The sequence below is a fragment of the Sphaerodactylus townsendi genome, linkage group LG01, assembly GCF_021028975.2.
Source record: "Sphaerodactylus townsendi isolate TG3544 linkage group LG01, MPM_Stown_v2.3, whole genome shotgun sequence".
Lineage (NCBI taxonomy): Eukaryota > Metazoa > Chordata > Lepidosauria > Squamata > Sphaerodactylidae > Sphaerodactylus > Sphaerodactylus townsendi.
Window position 1 is genome coordinate 87785480 of NC_059425.1, and position 22151 is coordinate 87807630.

General features: G+C 39.8%; 1 protein-coding gene across 1 annotated transcript in view; it reads left to right on the forward strand.

Annotated features, from left to right (window-relative positions):
- Nucleotides 1–20908, forward strand: part of GALNT2 (polypeptide N-acetylgalactosaminyltransferase 2) — a 109233-nt gene extending 88325 nt beyond the window's left edge. The window contains 9 exon segments of the mRNA XM_048486389.1: nt 4608–4695; nt 8221–8308; nt 9420–9523; nt 9964–10090; nt 12208–12300; nt 12502–12585; nt 12919–13045; nt 17272–17391; nt 18086–20908. Of these exon segments, the coding sequence (XP_048342346.1) occupies nt 4608–4695; nt 8221–8308; nt 9420–9523; nt 9964–10090; nt 12208–12300; nt 12502–12585; nt 12919–13045; nt 17272–17391; nt 18086–18241 (987 nt within the window). The 3' untranslated portion in view covers nt 18242–20908.
- Nucleotides 20909–22151: the final 1243 nt, after the last annotated feature.

Sequence of the window (22151 nt, forward strand, 5' to 3'; positions counted from 1 at the left end):
CTCCTGGCTTGGTTGCCTCCATAGCAGTACCAAAGGTTCCTCTCTCTTCTTTATTAAAATATCTGGTGAGATCTTGCAATGTGTTATCACAGACCTTTGCTTTTTTCCTGGTAAACTGAGGTTTTGGGGTTTTTTAAAAACTCCTTTACCTTTTTAAAAAAATTTGCTTCAAACCTGAGAGGTCTCCCAAGTTTGTAGAAAGATCACTTTACATGGTCCCAGCCAGTGGATTTAAGTATCCACAAATGGGGCCAGGATGACTATTAGATAAATTGATTAAGAGATTTTTTTTTTGCTGGAGTTCAAAAGTATTTGTATAACTTCTTTTAATTTGTGACCATGACAGCATCATTCATAAATATTCATTGATTAAGAATATAGAGTTTCTTGGGGCTCATGTCTGGTAGCATAAATCCTTATCTGGTCCTGGCTGCAGTTAGTGTTTCTGCCAGTATAATGGTTAACCTGTTAGGCTCAACTGAAGAATCTTGGAACAGCCCATTTTTCAAATTACCACTTTTCATCTCTAAAATAAAGCTCTCCAAAATAAAACAGCATGTGTGAGTAACCTTTCCTAGAGGTGATAGTCTCTTTATTTGAGCAAGCTTGCACTGGCTGAGAGCAAGAAAGTAATCAACAATAAATGATTATGTATTAAGACTTTTTAATAGCTAGAAATACAAATGAACGCTTATTACAATATTTCCAGATGGAAGGAACAAAATGGATATTTTTTTAAGTCAGTATTTTTGGTTTCTCTTTGTAAACTGTATTTATGAAACTGGTGTGAGCAAAATTTCTATTGTCTGTTGTATTTTAAGGTCTAAATAGGGTTTCCCCAATACTATGTTTTCAACTATTTAATATTTCCCTAAAAATAGCAAAATGGGACAGGATGTCGCAAAACACATCAGAAAAAGTTTTCAGCAACAGAAGGTGACTTCCTAACAAGTCTTTAAATAAGGCAGGAAGAAAGAAAATAGGATCAAACCCTTTGTTTTAATTATGTCCAGACAGATGTGTTGGAATACTGTATTTGGGCAGGTAAAAAAGGTAAATAGCTTTCCATGATGGTATGGATCTTGGATTCTTGCCAATTCTAACAAAGACAAGTAGTAAGGAAACATCAGCTAACATGTAGGATGCCTGTTCTCCCAACATTGTTATAGGAAATAATTACATATTTCAGTTCAAATGTTACGTAGTCAGTAGAGTGGAGAAAGTATATACAGCATGACAATTTTACAAATACAGTGAAGAAAATAGAACTGGCATGCATCCAAGGAGTTCAGTATTAAATTGAGGGATCCAAAATGTCAAACGTCAAAAAGGAGGCGAAATAGCTTCTTGTGTCTGGACTTGTAGTCACTGGAAAGAAAGTGTGAGGTATGAAACATCTGGTATAACTAACTGAGACTAATCATCAGAAATAACTCTCACATATATTTGTTTATAATCTTGTGCAAACTGGTCCAGAGTCCCCATTGTTTTGCCATGTTGCAGTTATAAAACAGATCATCTTGACAATATGTTTTCACATAAGCTTTGCAACCTAAGCATGCCCAGGAGCAGCTGGTGCACATTGCTCCAAAGTCCACTGTTAGGGAATCTTACTGCTGGCAGATCCATCCAGATGTTAGATTTATGATGGACTACATGTGGTACAATTTGGAAGCAAGCTGTGGTGAAGCATTTTTTTCAGCACACTACCAACATTATGTATGTTTGAGTTCTGCTGAGAATTAACAGCTGCTAACTACTAGGAAGTAGTTGAGACAGAGAAATGTAAAGAGACAACTGTAGGGCATTTTACATGGTTGCTAAAAACACTAGAAACAGGTAGTGTCTTGCATGGACTTAAGTATCTAATGTATTCATAAACATACTGTGCTCTGGTCTCATAGATTTCAGTACATCTTATTTTTGGGGACATCTGTGCACAGATCTGTGCACATCTGTCCACATAGGAAGGAACTGAATCTGAACTTTGTGTGGTTGCCACAGCAATTCCTAGTTCTGACACTGTGAACAGCCTTCATCTTTGGAGAAATTGTTGGTCCTCCAAAAAATTGAAACTGAGCTTCACACACAGGTCTTTCCCTTCTCTGTCAAATCAGCCAGGGGCAGGAGCTACATTGCCATACACTTGAAGATATGCGCTCGTGGAAAGTGGCCCATAAAGTTCAACGTCATCACACACCATTTCATCTGAGAAAATCTTCTCAAAAATAGAAAGTTCATTTATTTAGGTACTTTTGTCCTATTTTTCTCCACTCAGTGTGGATTCAAAGTGGTTTGTAATGCAAGAAGAACCGCAGCAAACGATCAATAGAACGAGGGTGCCTGTATTCTGCAGGTGAGGATCAGAGCAGATGGTGAAGGTTCCACTCTCAATGAAGCAGCCTCTACCCAAGATTTTAGCAGTTTAAAAAGATAATCAGGATGGGCTTTTTGGAGGCAGATCAAACGAGTATCATGGAAGTTCAGATAAAATGTGCATCATTGACAAGGTACAAATAGTTTCAAGAAGCTACCAGTGAGGTTAACAGGGAGTGTCACAGAGGCCTTCAAAAGGCAAGAAGCCTCTTCCTTTTCAAAATGGGATACAAATGAAAACAAGAATGAGCAATACTCTAGCGTGGAATTCAGCGTAGAATATGAAAGGTATATTGCTAAAAGCATCAAGGCTGTGGTTTAGATCTTATTGAACCACAAATCAAGCAAGTTTGTGTAGGGAATGTCTGCAGCTTTCTCCTTTATACTGAATTTGTGTGTGTATTCTGAAAAGCCACTCCGAAGGGTTGGAAGATTCTGAGGAATGACATGGGATGAGATGCTGCCGGAAGGGAAGGGGGAAACTGCAGAGATTGTCTTTCCCCCTGCTTATTGCACAAGAGTTTCCATGATTCATGAATGAGGAGAAAGTGATTTTGCTGATTCTTCCCTTCTGGAAGTGGGCCCCTAGGCCAGATCCCTCAGGCCCAAATTCTTTCATCCTTCAGGACCAATGTTTCAGGAGTTACTGCTGGTGTGGCAATAAACATGGGGTTATGGGGGTGGTCCAGCAGGTACTATGTACTTGGATTTAAAGGGTGGGTTTGTGAGATCAAATCCTTTACCAGAAGTTCTAGAATATAGTGACAGCTTCACTTATGAAAAGGTTTAATAAGTTAAAAATAGGAAGTGGAATAAACTGAAGCTTCACAGTGGAGAGGAGAGATCATGCTTCCTGGACATCCCTATTGAGATTTGCTGATTTATTAATACATTATATTGAATAAATAGAAGTGGGAGTATGGTGGGGGAGAGATGAACAGTGGTGGGGTGTGTGAAAGGGGGCATTTGGATGGCAAGAGGTAGGGCCCCTCCATGTGCTTGCTTTGTGGATGCACATGTTCCTGTTTTGCAGGTAGCCACTATAGCTTGGTTCAAGGGTAACTGTTTTGTGGTAATAGGGTTGCCCTACATAATTTTATTACTTGTTTCACCTTCTTAATTATGACCTAAAACTTTATAAGATACTTTTTAGTTGGGACTGCTTGTGATCTGTGCTACGGCTTTTCTTGAGGTTTACCTTTCCAGTATCACCTACCACTTTCAAACAATTCCTTGATTTTTGTGAAAAGCTACTAAGCGTATATGAGATCACCTTAAGCATTTCCATAAAACAAGTACTTTGAATAGGTTCTATACAATGCAGTATGCTATTTTAATTCTAATTGGCAACAATTTTCTCTCAGACATGTGGAGTACTTACAGTCTTTATATAAAAATTTCCCTTCACCAGCTATTGAAGGATAATAGTCTTTTTTTAAAAAAAAAACGTAATTGACAAACTGTCTTTAGCAGATACTAACCAAGGGAGTTTTGACTCTCAAAAGCTCATATCCTAAAAATTTTGTTGGTCTCTAAGGTTACTACTGGACGCACATCTAGGTGTCTTTAACAGTAATTGGTATAATTTTATACTTGGTCTTTTTCTCTAGATAGTTTAAATGAACTTAAAGTATTTGGCAAATTATTTTTTTTTCTTTTTGGTTAATAAAACCTGTAGTGATAACATGTATGTCAAGTTCCTGCCTTTCTTGCAACTAATTCCTCATTTGAGAGTCCATTATCAGCTAATAAATCCTTATAACAATCTAATCTGTTCAGAAAAGATAAAATTCTTCCATTTTACTTCATGATATTTCATGCTTTTTACAATTACAGTAATTCTCTGAGATAATGGCAAATCGATCTAATTTAATGGCGCCCACTGTGAACGTTTTTAAAGAAAATTCTAGGGCTAAGACAGTGGCACATACTGCTCTTTGCCTTTTTAATGGGTTTTGCTTCAAGACCAAAATCTGTGTTTATGTAGTAAGCGGTTATAAAACTGTATCAATTAGATCTGGGATGAACAAGTGGTGATTGAAGACATAAGGTAAACTATGGAGAAATAGATCCCTTCACTGTGGGGAAACATACTTGAAGACTGGATGATCTGAATAAAATTCCTTTCTGTTGATTATGTTATGTGCCTTGGAAAGAGGGAGGGTATGTTCATGTTATTGTATTACAATATTGTCTTCTCTGTTTTACTCTTATTTCAATGTCTGTTTTAGGAAAAGACCAGAGTTGTTTCTCCTATAATTGATGTAATTAATATGGACAACTTCCAATATGTGGGGGCATCAGCTGATTTAAAAGGCGGTAGGTATCTGAGCTGAAATATAAGATTATCCCTCAGTATCCCACAATTCCATAAAACATCTAAAAATACAGCTGCTGTAGTTCATGGGGTTGGATCCGATGGAGTGCTTTTGTGGAAGGTGGAATTTTTGTCCATGGAGTTCAGCTTCCTTAAACTCCATTGCTGATGCAGCCCAGAATGCCTTCCAAAATGTTGCTCTCCTGCTGCCATCATCCTGCCCCAGGCATGCGCCAGTGCAACGCACACACACCCTTGTCCCCTTGTAGCTGTAGGTGACTTGCCCAAGGTCATGGCACAGCAGAGATTTGAACCTCTCACAGATCCTAATGTAAAACCCTAGCCCAGGGGTAGGGAACCTGCAGCTCTCCAGATGTTCAGGAACTACAATTCCCATAAGCCCCTACCAGCATGGCCAATTGGCCATGCTGACAGAGGCTGATGGGAATTGTAGTTCCTGAACATCTGGAGAGCCGCAGGTTCCCTACCCCTGCCCTAGCCACTACACCACACTGGCTCTCAAAATCACAATAAAAAGTCAGGAGTTTTAATTTTCAGTGTAGGCATAAACAGAGTTTTTTTTATGTCTCTATAAAAACTGAACATTTAGAAGTCAGGGTACTGGAATCTTTGGAGTGGGTTGTAGGGGCCATTATCACTCCAGTCTTGTTTCATCTATGCTAGCTCTGAATTTCCTTCTGGACCCAATTACAGATGCTGGAATTGATCTTCAGATCCCTATGCAGCTTGGGTTCCCCATATTTTAAGGACTGCAGATGGTAGGTAGGTAGTTGGGAGGTGGGGAGCAAACCTGAGTCTGTTATGATGTAATATATTCAAAGGCTGCCTGTGAGGTTCCTGGAAATGCCACTTAGGGTAAAATCAGCATGGATCTACTGGAGTTAGGAATCTGTCCATAGCTTGGCAGAGTCCCTCACTCTCTAGTCAGCTTTTTAAAAAAACACCCCCTTTTTCCCTCCTGGACTGCATTCTCTCTTATACCGGGGTAGGGAATGTTGCCTCTCTGTCTCTCCTTCTTTCTGTTTCCTAAGGAGAGCATTAAATTCAGTACCTGTCACATCCTGGGGAGGAAGAGACTGAAACGTTGCTCATTTCAGTCAGATCTGCTTTCTTCTTTGCTGTTTTTATGAAGTCAGAAAAGGTGATGGAAAAATGGATTTGACCTCAACCAACTGAGCATGTCTAGTACCAAAGAGGCCAGATGGGACACAGCTTGGGAGGCCTTATAGACATGTGTTTCAGGATATGTCATATGTTACATTTTCATTTGTATTCCAGAAGAGCCCTCTAATGTTCACTCTTGTGTATGCCACTTCATGCTCGCCAGTGCCACTGAAACACTTGCTTCTGTTTCGGATTAAAACCATTTCGTGAAATGAAGTGCACATTTTGTTGCCAGACATTGTCTTTTGGAAAAAGTAAAGCTTTCACTTGAAACAGAATTTAAAAGTTCCTCGTTAGCTAATCTTCTTGACATCAAATGTCTGTTACTGCAATTATAGGTTGATTAGAAGGATGCCATTGTAGCATGTGAAGCATAGTATATTTTGTACAATTATTTGTTTATAGTCATTCCTTATTGATGAGACATAAAGATGTTGTGGCACCAGTTGGAAACAGTGACCGCTATGTTATTAAGTTCTCTATTCCTGCCAATAGAACATCCCAAAAAATAACATTTGATTTCAAATGAGGGAATTTTACAAAAGTGGAGGGACTAGTTAGAATGTATCTGAAAAAGAAAGAGTTAAATCCCTAAAGGATGTTTGGAAGCTATTTGAAATCACAGATTCACCAGATTAACAAAGGGACTGCCAAGTCTAAAAGGATGACTGCATGGTTAATTAACAAAGTTGTCCTATGTATTGTCGAAGGCTTTCACGGCTGGATTCAACTGGTTCTGGTGGGTTTTCTGGGCTGTGTGGCCGTGGTCTGGTGGATCTTGTTCCTAACATTTCGCCTGCATCTGTGGCTGGCATCTTCACAGGTGTATCACAGAGGGAAGTCTGTTACACACTGTGATGCACCTCTGTGATACACCTCTGAAGATGCCAGCCATAGATGCAGGCAAAACGTTACGAACAATATCCACCAAACCACGGCCACACAGCCTGGAAAACCCACCAGAAAAAGTTAAGTCCTGCCTCTCCAAACTTTTGGAGTTCTTTTTTATAATGATTTTATTACGTTTTTAACTACACACCACAACTAAAACAGTACACTACAAAACTCTACAGTGAACCAGTCACCCTAACTTTAAAAACTACATAAACAGCAAAAAATAACACACAACTACTTGGCTTTCAATCAAAAACACATTGCTAAATTTATCTTTAATAATCTATTATTACCATTATTGTATTATTACTATTATTATCTATTATTATCTAGATGAGCATTTTTAGAGAAAAAAGTTATTCCATTACTATTCCATTTCATATATACAAACATGTAACCTTATCTTTCTAACTTATTTCTCAGATTTAAAGACAATTTACATAAAAATTCTCCAATTCTTCCTTATTCTTCTAACCCACAAAATAAATGCTTAAGACTGTTATCTGACAGTCTTTGATTGATAATATTATCATTCTAGTCTATTTTGCTGACTTTTTTCTACATTTCAACAGCTCCACTAGATGTTTTTAAATAAATTCTTTAATGTTTTTCTTGTAGATTTTTTGGCACTTGCTGCAGAAGTGATTCTCTGTAGCTGTCCTTTGTATGTAAAGATTATTCCTTCCCATTGAATCCAAGTGAATCTTATCTGTTTCTTCCTTAGAGTATCCACTCTAAGGAAGCATCCACAACAAGTTTTTACAAATATACACATTTCATTTGGGTGTATTTTTACCAAACATGGACATTATTTTATTAAGCACCTACTAAGAGGAGTACCGGTATGTGTTTCTTTGGTACCAGAAGTGCATATAAATGCTAAAGATGTGAATAAGTAGTCTGCCCCTGTCTTTAAAATATTGAATCTATAAAACACGTGGCAAAAATCCTGGCAATAGTTACATGGACGGAGTTTTCTGAGAATGGTTAGATTTGGTGCAGAAGCAGAAAGAACGTCCTGGATTTTCATTTCTAGTACAGCTGCATGAGAACTGGGCAGGGGAGGCAAAAACAGGAAGCATTTCCCTTTCTTCATAGCCTTCAAGGATTTATTCACAGTGGCTCCTCTTGTAGACAAAGTGGTGAGATTTAAATGCCTTCATAAATAAACATAGTAAACTAAAACTACCATTTTTTTAAAAAAACCTTTTGAAATAAAGTATGGAGTACCCTGTTTGCTTGTAGTACCTGAACTATAATTACACTAAGTCCAATAGCTAAGTAATTCAAGAGTGAGTGTAAAATGGGGTTCAACATTCAAGCAGTTATCAAAAACTGCTGCTTATTCAACAAAAATATTTTGCACTTTTTCTTCTGGAACCATTTATTCAAAAGGGAAGGGAAGCAAATTGATGTGATATCTGATTCGTCTCTCTACCTCTTTTTAGGTTTTGATTGGAATTTAGTATTCAAATGGGATTACATGACACCAGAGCAAAGAAGAGCACGGCAAGGAAACCCTGTTGCTCCCATAAAGTATGTTCCTGCCCTCATCCTTCCCCTAACAAAACAATACTGTTGTTCTTAGTTAGTGCAGTGTTTTGAGTTACCATCTCCTCTCATGATGCCTGTCAGACTGTCCTTGAATTATCTTGAGTATCATGAAACTCCCCGAGAGTCACTGGCAGTGAGCTTACAAGATGGAAGCAGTTAAAATAAATACATACAGGAGGAAATTCCAACATAATGTGGGTTCAGAATAGTGCAGGCTGATACATGGAAAGAAGTTAACATGGTGATTTTTCCATGGTTCTGTTTTGCTGTTGTAATTTTCATTCCCAGTGGGCAGGGTTTTGTGTGAAATGAATAATTCAAAACATCACAGGTGAATGCTGCCTACATACAGACATACAAGTTGAGATTGTATCACATGAAGAAAGGAAACAAATAATGCTTGAACAACTTATAAGTAACCACTTATAGATTCTGTTCTGCATGCATTTTACTGATTGAGTTGTTGCAAACAGCTTATCAGGAAATTAGATGATGCCAGAGAATTATGCAGGTTTCTCTGATCAGTGTTCACTAAAGTGCATAAAGAGCTACTCTATTTCACAGCGATTACCTGGTCTACTCAAATACACAGAATAACAGTGTATTTATAAGCTTACTATCAGAAGATAGAATAAGCACATAGACACATCTGGACTACCGGGCTCTCAATTCTCTGACATCATCAAAGGAGTTGCATGTTCTATAAGCAGTGTAATCAGACATTTTTGTACAGAAGCCTAATTTGTAAATAGGTACTATGAACAGTTCTGCATTCATTTGCAAGGCATGTTATAGACTTCAAAATATAAAATATTTATAGACTTCAAAATATAAAATATAACTAGCTGCCAACTAATCCTAAATTAAACTAAACAACGTGTGCTTTTAAAAAAATTGGAAAATGGCTCGCCGAGATTCGGTCTTGGCCATATTACATATGATGCAGCAGCTTTCAGAGTTAGCATTTGCGGGTAACTAAAACTGAATGGGTTTATTTCTTATATATGAGTAGAAAGTAATCATCTGGAAGGTTGCAATATGATTGTCCCATATAACATAGGACTTCTCCGTTCTTTACTTTCTGTCTTGTTAGAACGCCAATGATCGCTGGTGGACTCTTTGTGATGGACAAACATTATTTTGAAGAGCTAGGAAAGTATGATATGATGATGGATGTATGGGGAGGAGAAAATTTAGGTACGCATCTTTGGCTTATAGAAATATTTTGTGGAAAAATTATTCCATACCCCAGTTTTCTTGAGTTTATGACTTTCAGATTTCTGTCTGGAGAAAATTTAAATGGCAGTCAGTACTTTAAATGAATTACTGGTGAATGTTCAGCCAAAACAGGGCTGCATTTTAAAATCAGAGCATAATTTTGAAAAAAATATCTTTATCACACAATCCTGACTGTACAATGTGACTTTCACAAATTACTAGACGTGTATGAGATAGACTATGAGGGTAGAACCATATCAAAATGTTAAATACTGACTTTAAATCTTATCAGTGTGGTAGTTGCTTCAGAAAGAATAATTTTCCCATCTGGATGGTTGGATGAATAGGGATGGGAAAGAAGGGATGGGAAAGAATGGCTACATTTTCTTTGCACCTCATTGCTCGTTTTCTCTTGATAGAGATTTCATTCCGTGTGTGGCAGTGTGGTGGGAGCCTTGAAATAATCCCCTGCAGCAGGGTGGGCCACGTGTTTCGCAAGCAACACCCTTATACCTTCCCTGGAGGAAGTGGTACTGTTTTTGCAAGGTAACTTTGGGAGATGGCTTTAACGAAAATGATCAAAGCAGGAATTGAGTCCTTACTCAGAGATCCAGTGAGTGATTTTACTTTTAGGATACCTTACTAGCATGTAAAACTCCCTATCACAAAGTAAAATCTTGCAGATGTTTCTTCTATGTTCTATCACAGCATGAAATGAAATTAATTTCTGTCAGACTAATCAAATGAGTCAACATCTATAGCAAATATCAACATAATTGCTTTTGCAATTCATTTGAACTGTCCACTGATAGATACAGAAGCCAATCCAGAATCTGATTAACTGGAATTCAACACAGAAATTGTTTTCTAAAAAGGGAGCAGAAAACCCAACCCCCAGTATATCAAGTAAATCGTGAAGTAGAGAAAACAAAACCCTTTTTTATTTCTGATCCTTCTGATTTACCTGATCAACAGGAGCCTTGGTGCCTTCGCATCTATTTTGGTTATCCATATAAATCCAAGTCATAAGGCAGGTTGTATTAAAATGAACCGAGGTCTCGTTACTGGTGTAGATTGCTACTGAATTTATACTATTCAGGAAAGTGAGGTGCACAGTACTTCAGTCCTTAACTTGTTTAGAACTTCTACACAAGAAATTCTAAGACTTGTTCACCTCTTCACCTTTTGCAGAGGTGGTCCTCTGCCAAACAGTCTACATTCCTCTTGCGTTGAGTACTTTTCAGCTTCTTGAAAGATATCACGTCGGTATGAGCCGAAGTCCCTAGGGTCAGACAAGTGCACACTCCTCAGTGCAGGACTGCCTCTACTACAGATAAAGGAGGAGGGGGGGTTGAACACAAGCAAAAAGAGGGTATTTGATCAAGCCTAGGTTATGGAGCACACTAAATGCTTACCAAAGGTTAACTTATGTTGAAGGAAATCTCAAGATTGAACCTTCTAATGTCCTATGTTAGTGTAACTTAAATAGTGAAAAACATATTTTCCCTGTATGAGTCAATATATGTATGAGACTGTGCAGGTGAGAGCAAGGGGGTGGTACATCTCTTCTATTTCATTCCCGCTATTTATAGCAGTCTTGTTGATTTCCCCAGTGTAGTCATCCAAAGACTTTTTATTTGTTGTTGGGATGTATTCAGAGCTGTTTTTCTGACCAGGAGGATCCCGTCACTCCTCAAAAGTAATTCTTAGTCACAGTCTGTCAGTTGCAGGCAGTGTTGATGCTGGAAAATTCTCAGGCCGTTTCTGCACGGGCCAAAAACAGCGGCCTGGGGATGGTAAAAACGCCGCCCCCAGGCCGCCGTTCGCACAGGCGGCGCTGCTGAAATGCAGCAGCGCCGACCTGGCTCCCCTTCCGTCAGGGCTGGCGTTAGGTCGTCCTCAAACAACACCCCTTTAAAGAGTTGTTTTTGAGGAAAACAGCGCGTGTTGTTCCTGCGGCGCTGCGTGAACGGCACCGCCCGGAACATCGTCGCTGTTTTCTCTTTCGCTTACTTGCCTTGTCCCTGCAATAATTAAGCCCTGCTGTCTTCCTAAGCCCCGCCCATGCTGTCCCTCCGGAATTCTGGAGGTCGGAGGGCAGCATGGGCTTAGGCTTAGGAAAGACATTGGCAGGGCGGTAATGACGGGGACAAGGCAAGTAATTGTGGACAGGGGAAGTAGGCGTCTCCATGCGGAGTCGCCTCTCCTGAAACCGGCACAACTGTTGGGGCCGGCCAAACAACGCGTAGTGAGCGATCGTTCCACCCCCACGCCGGCAGAATTCTTGCCGGCGTGAGGGCACCCGGAGGCCTGTGCGGAAAGGGCCTCAGCTCTTAGGCAGGATTAATAGTTTACTTCCATATGTGAAATAGTTTTAAAGCATTTTTTAACCTTTACTCTCTGTTCATTTGTTCTTCTGATGATAGAAGTAGAATGGAACCATAAAATGCCCAAGGTTCTGTCATGGCACTTCCTTTCCTAAACAAAAGACCTTAAAAGGGTTAGATATGGCAGTATCTTTACTTCTGCATATTTTGTTCGTTGAGACTTTGCTATAGCTTTTTTAATTGCAGTGGGTTAGTGGCACTTAAAGTAATAAAGAAATAAGAAATTCTCATGACTGTGACAGGAGCAAAAATAATAAAGTCTTGAACTATTTCCAGAAATACACGTAGGGCAGCAGAAGTCTGGATGGATGAATACAAAAATTTCTATTATGCAGCAGTGCCTTCAGCCAGAAATGTACCTTATGGCAAGTAAGTCAAATTGCTGTCTGTCTACTGTTCATCAGTGTAGAAATTCAGTGTAGGATTGGGGGGACTATACATTTATATTATAAAAACTGAACACATAGTTCTGTTCTCCCTGTTGTCAACTTCTATACTTAAGTTATTGTTAACTTCTAAATTGTGGCAACTTAAATGCAGTTGTTACAAAACTACTCTTTCTGTCAATAGTATTCAAAGCCGAACAGAACTGAGAAAGAGACTTAACTGCAAACCGTTCAAGTGGTATCTTGAAAAAGTGTATCCAGAATTAAGGTGAGTTTTCGATGGTGTGACTGGTTGGGGAGGAGGTAGTTGAGCTGGGCTGAAAAACTTGTTCTTGACCTTGTCTTTACTTTGAGTTTTGGTTTCTTTGTCCAGCTGCATGAATAGCATCATGCAACACTACAGATATTTGCAACAGTATTGCCTGCTTTAGAACAAATCTATTCTGCAGTGAAGCACTTACAGATTCCTTATGTATGATAGAAACACCTAGAATGATGTTTAGAAGATGTCCTTTTGCATATACACTGTACACACCTCTGGATTGCTTTCAGGGTCAAATGGTTGGAAGGTTTTTAAACTTAAAAGATTTTTGTTTTTCAGGGTACCTGATCACCAAGATATTGCTTTTGGGGCCTTGCAGCAAGGAACCAATTGCCTTGACACTCTAGGCCATTTTGCAGATGGCGTGGTTGGTGTTTATGAATGTCACAATGCTGGGGGGAACCAGGTTAGTAGTCACTAGCTTATAAATAGAAGTGGATTGAATTGTTTTTTAACACTTAAATGAGTGGAATGAGATAAATCATATTTCTGATTATTTACAGCACCACCGAGTGAGTTTATTACTTTTCCAGATGCAGGCTAAAATATGTCCACCCATTCTTTCCAGTCACTTCTGAAATCTTTCTAACCTTTCATATGGAAATTCTGTTCTAGATTGATCTTGCTTACTCTATGATGTTTTACAAAAATGGCAACATGAACTCGACCATTTATTGTATGTTTGGCTAACAACAATCTACTGGTGTTGATCCTAAAAACAGTCCTAAAACAGTCTGGCTGTCCTCAACCAGGGCCAGAGCCTCTTTGCCCTGGCCCCAGCCTAGTGGAACACTCTGTTGAATGAGGCCAGGATTTATTGCAGTTTTGCAGGGCCTGTAAGATGGGGCTTTTCTGTTAGGCCCATGGTTGAGGACAGCAACAGTTTCCATCCTTGCTTACCTCCTCCCGCTTCCTTCCCCTTCCCACCCATCATGATGGAAGGATACATTGGCACAGGAATAATATTAATTGGATTGATTTTATTCTGAAATTTAATGGCACCAAAGTACATTCTAGAATTTATAAAATTTTATGGGTTTTGTCGAAGGCTGTCGATTTTATGGGTTTTGTCGATGCCAGCCTCAGATGCAGGCGAAACGTCAGGAGAGAATGCTGCTAGAACACGGCCATACAGCCCGGAAACCCAAACTTTATGGGTTTTATTTATTTATTCATTTTATTAAAATTTAATACCCTTCCCTTTCCTGACTAACACCAGGCTCGGGGCAGTTTACACACATTATAATAAAACAACATATGTACAATTATAATAACTAAAAATTAACTAATTAAGTGTCATAACACACAAATGATTAATAATTGATAAAATCCAATGTCACAGCCTAAAATACTCATCCCAGTATCTCATCAACTCCAAATATTTAACTATCGAGACAGGGAAGGTGGAGAGCACAAAACTTTCACAGGTGAAGAAAATTCCAAAAAGTTTGGGAAAAAAGTTTGGAAGGCCAGCAAGATAGATTTGACCTATGAGTGGTTTCAGTCAAAAGCCCAGTGGAACATCTCTGTCTTACAGGCCCTGTGCTGATCTCAGCTGATAGCTGACAGCTGACAAGGTGCTGGTTTCATCTGACAGAGTTCCACAAGGCTGCAGCCAGGGCCCAAAAAGGTCTGACTCTGGTTGAAGCTAACTGGAAGTTCTTGGGGCCAGGGACCACCAGGAGATTACTACCGGAGGACCAAAGACCAATACGGGGAGATGAGGTCCTGGAGATATGAGGCCTTGAATGTCAGCATCAATACCTTGAAAATGATCCAGTACTCAACCAGTAACTAATGCAGCTGAGGAGCACAAGTGTAATGTACTCTTTTACCAGTGCCCTGGTAAGATGTCTTGTCGCTGCATTCTGTGCTAGTTGTAGTTTCCAGAGCAATCTCAAGGGCAGACCAGCGTAAAATGAGTTACCGTAATCCATTTTAGAGGTGACCGTTGCATGGATCACTGTGGCCACATAGATATTGGTGGGGTAACTACCAAAAATGCTGTATGTTTTATTACGTTGAATATTCTTAATGTAAGCTGCCCTGAACACTGTTTGGGAAAAGGACAGCCTAAAGGACCAATAAATGAATGAATGAATACTCATTTTTAGGGCCTAGTATAAGATAAATTTAATAGTAAGGGGTGACTTCTATGCATAGCTTAATTTTATTTTTCCACTATTGATTAAAATATAGACATAGAACTAATAATATGGTCTTTCAAAGCATTCTTCAATCTCAGTCAGACTCGACCTGTAGTTTTTCTTCCTTTTTTTAATCTGAAGGAATTAAGATTAATTCCCCCTCCTTCCCCTACCTTGCATGCCACCCCTCCCTCCCCTTCCCTTGCATGCCACCCCTCCCCTCCCTCCCCTCCCTCCATTAGGGTGGGTGGGCCATGTCCAGATGCTGGGCCCCCTCCCCTACTTCCCTCATTCCCCTTCCCTTGCATTCCCCTTCCCTTGCATTCCCTTGCATGACTGTGTGCCAAACTCTTAAGATTTAGTAAGATTCTTCACCAGAGTGGTCTGAATGTGGCTATACTGGTATTTAACTCCAGCAGCCCTTTGGGGACCAAAAAGGTTTTTGGGAGTAAAGCTCTGACAAAGAGAGTTTTGGCTCTTGAAAGCAGCAGTGGTGGGATTCACTTTGGCAGAACTGGTTGTTAAAATGGTGCTTGTAAACAACCAGTTGTTAAATTAATCCCACCACTGCTTATACCCCAAAAATCTTGTAGACTCCAAGGTGCTGGTGGACTTCAATCTACTTACCCTTAGTGAAGTAACACAAAGCTAGCCTATAGAGAGCTTACTTAATCAATGCATATTTTCTTACTCAGTGTACATTCTGTGGTGAATTTGTTGCATAGTGATCCACATTTCACAAAACACTTCCAGGGCCTAATACAGGATGTAGAGGATCATTTGAGTGGAAAGAATATTAAACGCCTGATATGAATGCAGGAACAGAAGTGCTGTAATTTGAAGGGGAAGTGGAGTGTGTATTTCTGCCTGGAGTTTGGTCATTATGATGGGCTCTGTAGCATGCAACAGACTGTAAGCATCGAATGTTAAAATCCAGGAATTGTTGGGATCTATATCACTCTGCAGTGCTGAGCTAACTCACCCTTCAGAAAAGATGCCTTTTCTGAGTGACATGTTTTCTGGCATATTCTATTTTGTTAGTCTAATTTTTGAGTACACAGAACTGACTGTCTTGTGGAAGAGAGCATCTGTTTTGCAGCCTTACAATGGTATTTGGGTTAATGGAGAGGGTTCCCCTCCCCCAAAACCCATTCTGAAATACTTCTTTGCTTAGAAAAAAGTAATTGTTCATTAAGTCTCTTTAAATAATACTTTCACATATACATCAGTTAGTTGTGTGTGGAACAGATTGAAAAACAACCGTTGTCTAGCTTTTAGAAATTGATATGTTATTGTGTATTAAATAATGTTACCTCTTGGTAGTTACCCTAGCACAGTGGTGATGAACCTTTTCAAGACAAAGTGCCCAAATTGCAACCCAAAACCCACTTATTTATCGCAAAGTGCCAACACGGCAATTTAACCTGAATACTGAGGTTTAAGTTTAGAAAAAACGGTTGGTTCAGAGTTGATAGTTACTTTCGGGGAGTAAGCTTGGTATTGTCGGTGGCTTTGCTTTGGAAGCAATACGCTTTTAGCTCTTCCAACGGGTGAATCACGACTCTAGGAGAGTTTGCTCAGAAGCAAGCCCCATTGCCAGCAACCGAGCTTACTCCCAGGTAAAGGATCGCACTTTAGTTCTTCACATGAAAATCAGTGGAGTTTAACAGCGCTTAACAGGGTTACCTACACTGCTTCCCCAAAACTAGGTCTTAGTTTAATAATCGAGCCCAGCGGCCCAGGCCATCCTAGATGTGTGTGGGGGGGGGGACTCTATTTTTGTGTGTCCACAGAAAGGGCTCTGAGTGCCACCTCTGGCACCCGTGCCATAGGTTCGCCACCACTGCCCTAGCAAAATAGGCTGATTACTATCTCAACTACTGGAAATTTAGCTTAAAGCACTAAAAACTTAAAATGTGATAGATGTATCATGTGCTTTTTTTTTCTGGATTCATCAGCATTTGAGAAGTCTTTCAGCTCAACTACTTGTTAATTTACACATTCCCAGAATGTGTTTTTGATCAGTGTTGGTTTTAGCTTGTTAAATGTTGCTGTGCTATAAAGCCGAGCCAGTAGAGGGCATTATAGAACTACTGTTGTTGTCTCTTCTCAAATAGGTGCCTCTGGAACTGCTGATAACCTTTCAGTGGTTATGTAATATATGGATTATTGTCATCTTAACCAAATTGACATACTATCGAAAAGGTTGTATGGGAACAGCTGCCCTCATAGAAGGAGGGTCTTCATTATATCAACAAGAGTCCAACGATATGTAGGCAAAATATCATAATAAAAATTATAAAGTCCATAAGTTTCTTACTGAGGGGCAAAGAAATCAGTGAAATTCCCAAGCTGATTTTCTGGATAATTTTTGTAGAAACTTTTCAATGGAAGAATTATGGTGGTCAAGCATATGACTGTAGATCAGGGAAGAAAGGCCCGTCAAGCTTGAATACAACTTCGTGTCGTCTGCTTTATGTTCTAGGAATGGGCCTTAACAAAGGACAAGTCAGTGAAACACATGGATTTGTGCCTTACTGTTGTGGATCGAGCTCCCGGCTCACTCATAAAGCTTCAAGGCTGCAGGGAAAATGACAGTAGACAGGTCAGTATTTTGTGGCTGAGAGTTTAAGGTCACATCATTATAACATATGCCTTGTGTAGATATTTATTTCTGTTCCAGGAAGCCTGGTATGCCGCCACAGCAGATAGCTAAAGCGTAGGATGGTTAAAGTGTCAATGTAGAGCTAGGAGACTGAGGCGCCAATCTCTACTCCGCTATGAAGGAAAACACATACGGAGCCTTGGGATGATCACTTGGCCCTTCGGGGAAGTGACTTATCGATCTCGGCATACATGCTGCGCTTAGAATATGCTACACACTGCGAGCAATTGACCCATGCTGGCAGGGGCTGATGGGAATTGTAGTCCATAACATCTGGAGTGCCAAAGGTTCACCACCACTGGTTAACCTATCTCACAGTTTTTTTGTGAAAATAAAAGAGGATTTGGAAAACCACATTTGCTGCCCTAAGCTCCTCAGAGGGTAAGATGGGATAAAAATGCAATACATGTTGTTTGACCATTGCAGGTACTGATCTGCCATATGCTTTTCTTTAGGCTGTGCTGCACATGCTGCGCTTTTGGCAATAGAAAATCCTATTCTGTGTGTTAAGTTCCCTTAGACATTTTCAAGTGTGCTTCCATATGTTGTTTACATCTGTTGGCAAGTAGAAAACTTCACATACTTCGATACTGGTGGCCATTTTCAGAATCTTTGTTTTGTTCTTTTCTTCTAGAAATGGGAACAAATTGAAAGCAACGCCAAGCTAAGGCATGTGGGCAGTAACCTGTGTTTAGACAGCCGAAATGCCAAAAACGGTGGCCTGACTGTTGAAGTCTGCAATCCTTCACTGTCCCAGCAGTGGAAGTTCACACTTAATCTACAGCAGTAGAAGGGCCGACACCACAAGTACTGTCTCACTCCCTAAACCTTGGGCAACATTTTTCTGATTGCGTTACTGATACTTTATATACCTCAGTATTCCATCTTTTGAAAGCAGCTGACAGCAACTAAATTGAACAAAAGGGAAGCTAGTGAACTGAGGACCCTGGCATTGTTTGACCGAATGCAACTGCAGCTCACTTCTACTGTAAAGGCCTGCCAGTTCCTTTCCAGCTTCAAGCTAGTACCTACGCAGCAGATGATTAACATCCCTAGAAACAGATGTACAATATAAAACTGCTTTCAACACGCAGAGGGTGGGGAGGGAGGGAATAGTCAGGGGAGGGGGGAGGAAGTTGCTTGGAGAGGATCATTGGTAATCCCCATATACATAAAAATCAGTGTTTGTGGTTTCCAGAAATCAAAGCATCATTTTGGAAGATTTTGCCATGTGTCCTTGATATATTTGACCATGAACTTTTTTATGACAGGACTCCGAATATAAACATGTATGTATTCACACACATATATTGTCAAAACTACAACTTTATATCAGTTTTCATCATTCTGTAATTTATCAACAAAGCAATTAACACTTCACAGGTAAGTGCAGAGGATTGTTACAGCGGAACAAGAGTTTGTGAAGGTGCAGGGTTGATGCTGCTGAGTCTCGTTTATTCGAACACTGGATGCTTCTGCTTTGCCAAGAGGGCCTCCTCCTTTGCTTTCCCTCCTCCTGAAGGACTCTGGAACTCTGCAGAGGAGGACAGTGAAAACAGCAGGAAGGAGCTTGCGCGCTTCATCTCCACCAGCATTCTCGCCTCCCGTCCAGGAATTCAAGCCCTTCTCTCTAGTTATCTGTAAACTTGGTATTTTGTGTTGATCAATTCTAGGCTATTTTTCCTTTTAAATACTTAAGAAAAAATAATAATGCAGCTATGAGGGTTAGTTTGTCTTTAGGTAGTGTTTATCAGTATGGTTTTCTTTCTCCTTTTCAAAAGTGGTCAGGCTGATGGAGCTGACAGACAGCACAAGATCACAGTAGCCGTTGTGTAGAAGCCCAGTGTCAATGCTGGAGCTATTGTACTCTTGGGATATCATGATTTGGGTTTTCAATTTAGGTTTGTGTTTTTAAGTAAAAATAGGCTTTTTGAAAATAATCTGAGTGGAAGTAGTTCACTGGAAGCAGTAGATTCAATCTAACTGGTATTTTATATCAAGAGAAAGGACTTGATGACATCTTTGACTTGTTTTTTCCTGGGTTGCAGTCTTAAAAATAAAAGAGGTGTCTGTGAAGTACTTTAAAAAGCAAGTAGCATTCATAATGTGCTCTGTAGAGATTACAAAGGATTTAGATAAAACTGTTACTAAATCATGTCTTGATGATGGTCTTTTGTTGCATAGGTGAGAGTATTTCTGTGAACTGCATTTTCCCTTATAGCTGCAGTATTTGCCACAAAGTGTGGGTATATTTCCATGTATACTGGCTGTATCTTTAAAGTACATTGAAATCAAATAGGCCAGTGAACATTTGGATTTATATGGCATGCTTTTGATCTATCTCTGCAGGAACTGTGTTGAAATAATTATGAGCTTACAATCCTTTTTTCTCGGGTATGTGATGAGGCAATGGGAAGATCGGCTCCTACCCTGAATTTTCTTCCCCCCTAGTAAAAATTCTTAGAGGTATCCTATTTAAGTATACTTTTGGAGCAAAAAGAGAGAGAAACCTTAAAATAGCTGTGGTTGTGCTGGGGGTGGGTGGGTGGGTTTGTTACCAAGAGTGTTCAAATGTGTGACCCCCCCCCCCTCTCCAACTGAAAGCTTGAGATGAAGAACTCATTGGAGGTAATTTTATGGGCTAGTAATTGTCGATGTCTTGAAATTGAAAACCTAATTGATAATAATCCAGTTCTTCTGCAGAGGGAATTAATACATCCTGAGATTTTAACATATTATATTACCAGTCCAAAACTAACTGGCAGACTAGCCAATGTTTGCACAATTAAGTATTAGAACCTTGACTGCTGGCAAGATTTCTCTTTACAAGTTTTTGTCAGTTTTGCATTGTGAAATGGGGAGTATATTCTGTAAGCACTGCATGGAAAGGATCTGCTTTAGAGACTGCATTCAGGCTGCGAGTCATGGTATTGTACGGTCCCTGGATCAGGGCAGAAATGTTGTAATGATTTGTTAACCATGTTTACATGACACAGTGTGCCAAAGTGATTTACTGTGATGCCATCCTTCTAACAGTCTATGAATTTTGGGGAGCGGTGCTCCATGTAATGCTGCTGCAAAAAAGTTCTTTGTCAATGGGCCAGGCAAGGGAGCCCCCTATAAAGAAATGCATTCCGGGTATGCAGTGGTTGTCAGTGGTGGCTTCTGACCCCAAGTCTAAGAAATAGCCAAACCCCCCTCCCTCCCAATTTTTTAAATAATAAATTACTAGAAAACCTTATCAATGTCATCTCTGTTCTAACCTTTTCTTAGCATCTTCAAAGCAAAAAGGATGAAGGTGGTACATCTGAGTTGATTTCGCAAATTAAATATAGTTTGTCATTTCAGTTGGTTTTTAAAATCTGCTGTACAGAGCTTGTACTTTGTTCATTTTATAGATGGAAACCATCCTTGAAAAATGTTTGTTTAACTTAAAATAAATACTTTATAGATAAGATAGCCTGGCTTGCTGGCATTCTATTGTACGGTCATTCTACACCCAGCATCCGGTCGGTGTTTGAGCAAAGCAGCTCTCTCACAGAATAGCTGCAAACTAATTCTTAAAAGCTCCAAAAGCATATCAAAAAAGTTGGGTGAACCCAGTTTTGTACTATGAATGGAGAGTGGACTACTCCTGTGAATGTTGTGTTCCAAACTCTCTTTGAAATTCCACTCAGTTTCCTGAGGCTTGACATTTTCATGGAAAAGTGAGGGCGCTGTTCAAGAAACTCTCGTCGAAAACTCACTTGGTCTCATTGCACAGTACTTCACATCCAGCCCTGTGTATCCCCTTAACTCTTAATGGTTGCTTGGACTTGATAGACTTTTTGAAACTGGAAGATGGATTACTGTTCTCCACACCATAAACATGTGCCAGGTTTAGTGTGCAGGTGTTGATTTACTGGATTGCAAAGTGAGGGTTATAAAGCTTTGACTTGAAAACATTGTTTCCTGGTGACTCTCCACTGAAAAGTTCTTGAAACCAGAACTTTATGCTTGGATGAAATCCAGCACTGTCAAATAACACTGTAAACAAGGCAATGGTTCTTAAGAATGAAACTATTTTGGTATTCTGTAAAGTGTCTGTGTCTCTGCAAATACTATCTTGGGCTCAGTAAGTAATGTAGAAAAAACTCCCTCAATCTAATTCACGCTAGCATTGGAAATGCAAATCCTTTCCCATCTATCTATCTATATAAAAAGCTATCAGTGACTTTGTTAGTCACGCCCTAATGCCAAAATGGCTGGGGATCTGGATCGCCTAATTTTTTCTCCTATGATCGCGTTCCTCCCTGTTCTGGACAGGTAATCGGACCTTCAAATCGCCGAAAGTCCATACCTGAGCCAGGTAAAACGTCTTTTTCCTGGCGCACCAGGCCATGAAGCTGGCTGTGTTTAACTGTCACCCTTAGAATGTTCGTGCAGCATGTCTGTGGCCTGAAGGGTTGGTATGCCCTTACACTGTTCGGCCAGAGATGAGCAGTGAAAACAGTAAAGAGGTAATAGTGGTAGGTAATACGAATAGAAACACATACACACTTTGCTGTGTGAGATGTCAAGTGGGGTTCCCCCCCTTCACACGCAGGTAGCACAAAACAAGAACTGAGAATTGGCACCCTCACTCCCCCCCATCTAAAATCCTTGCGTGTGTAATGGGATCGCTGTCCTCCACCTCCCTCCATCTAAAATCTATATCTACA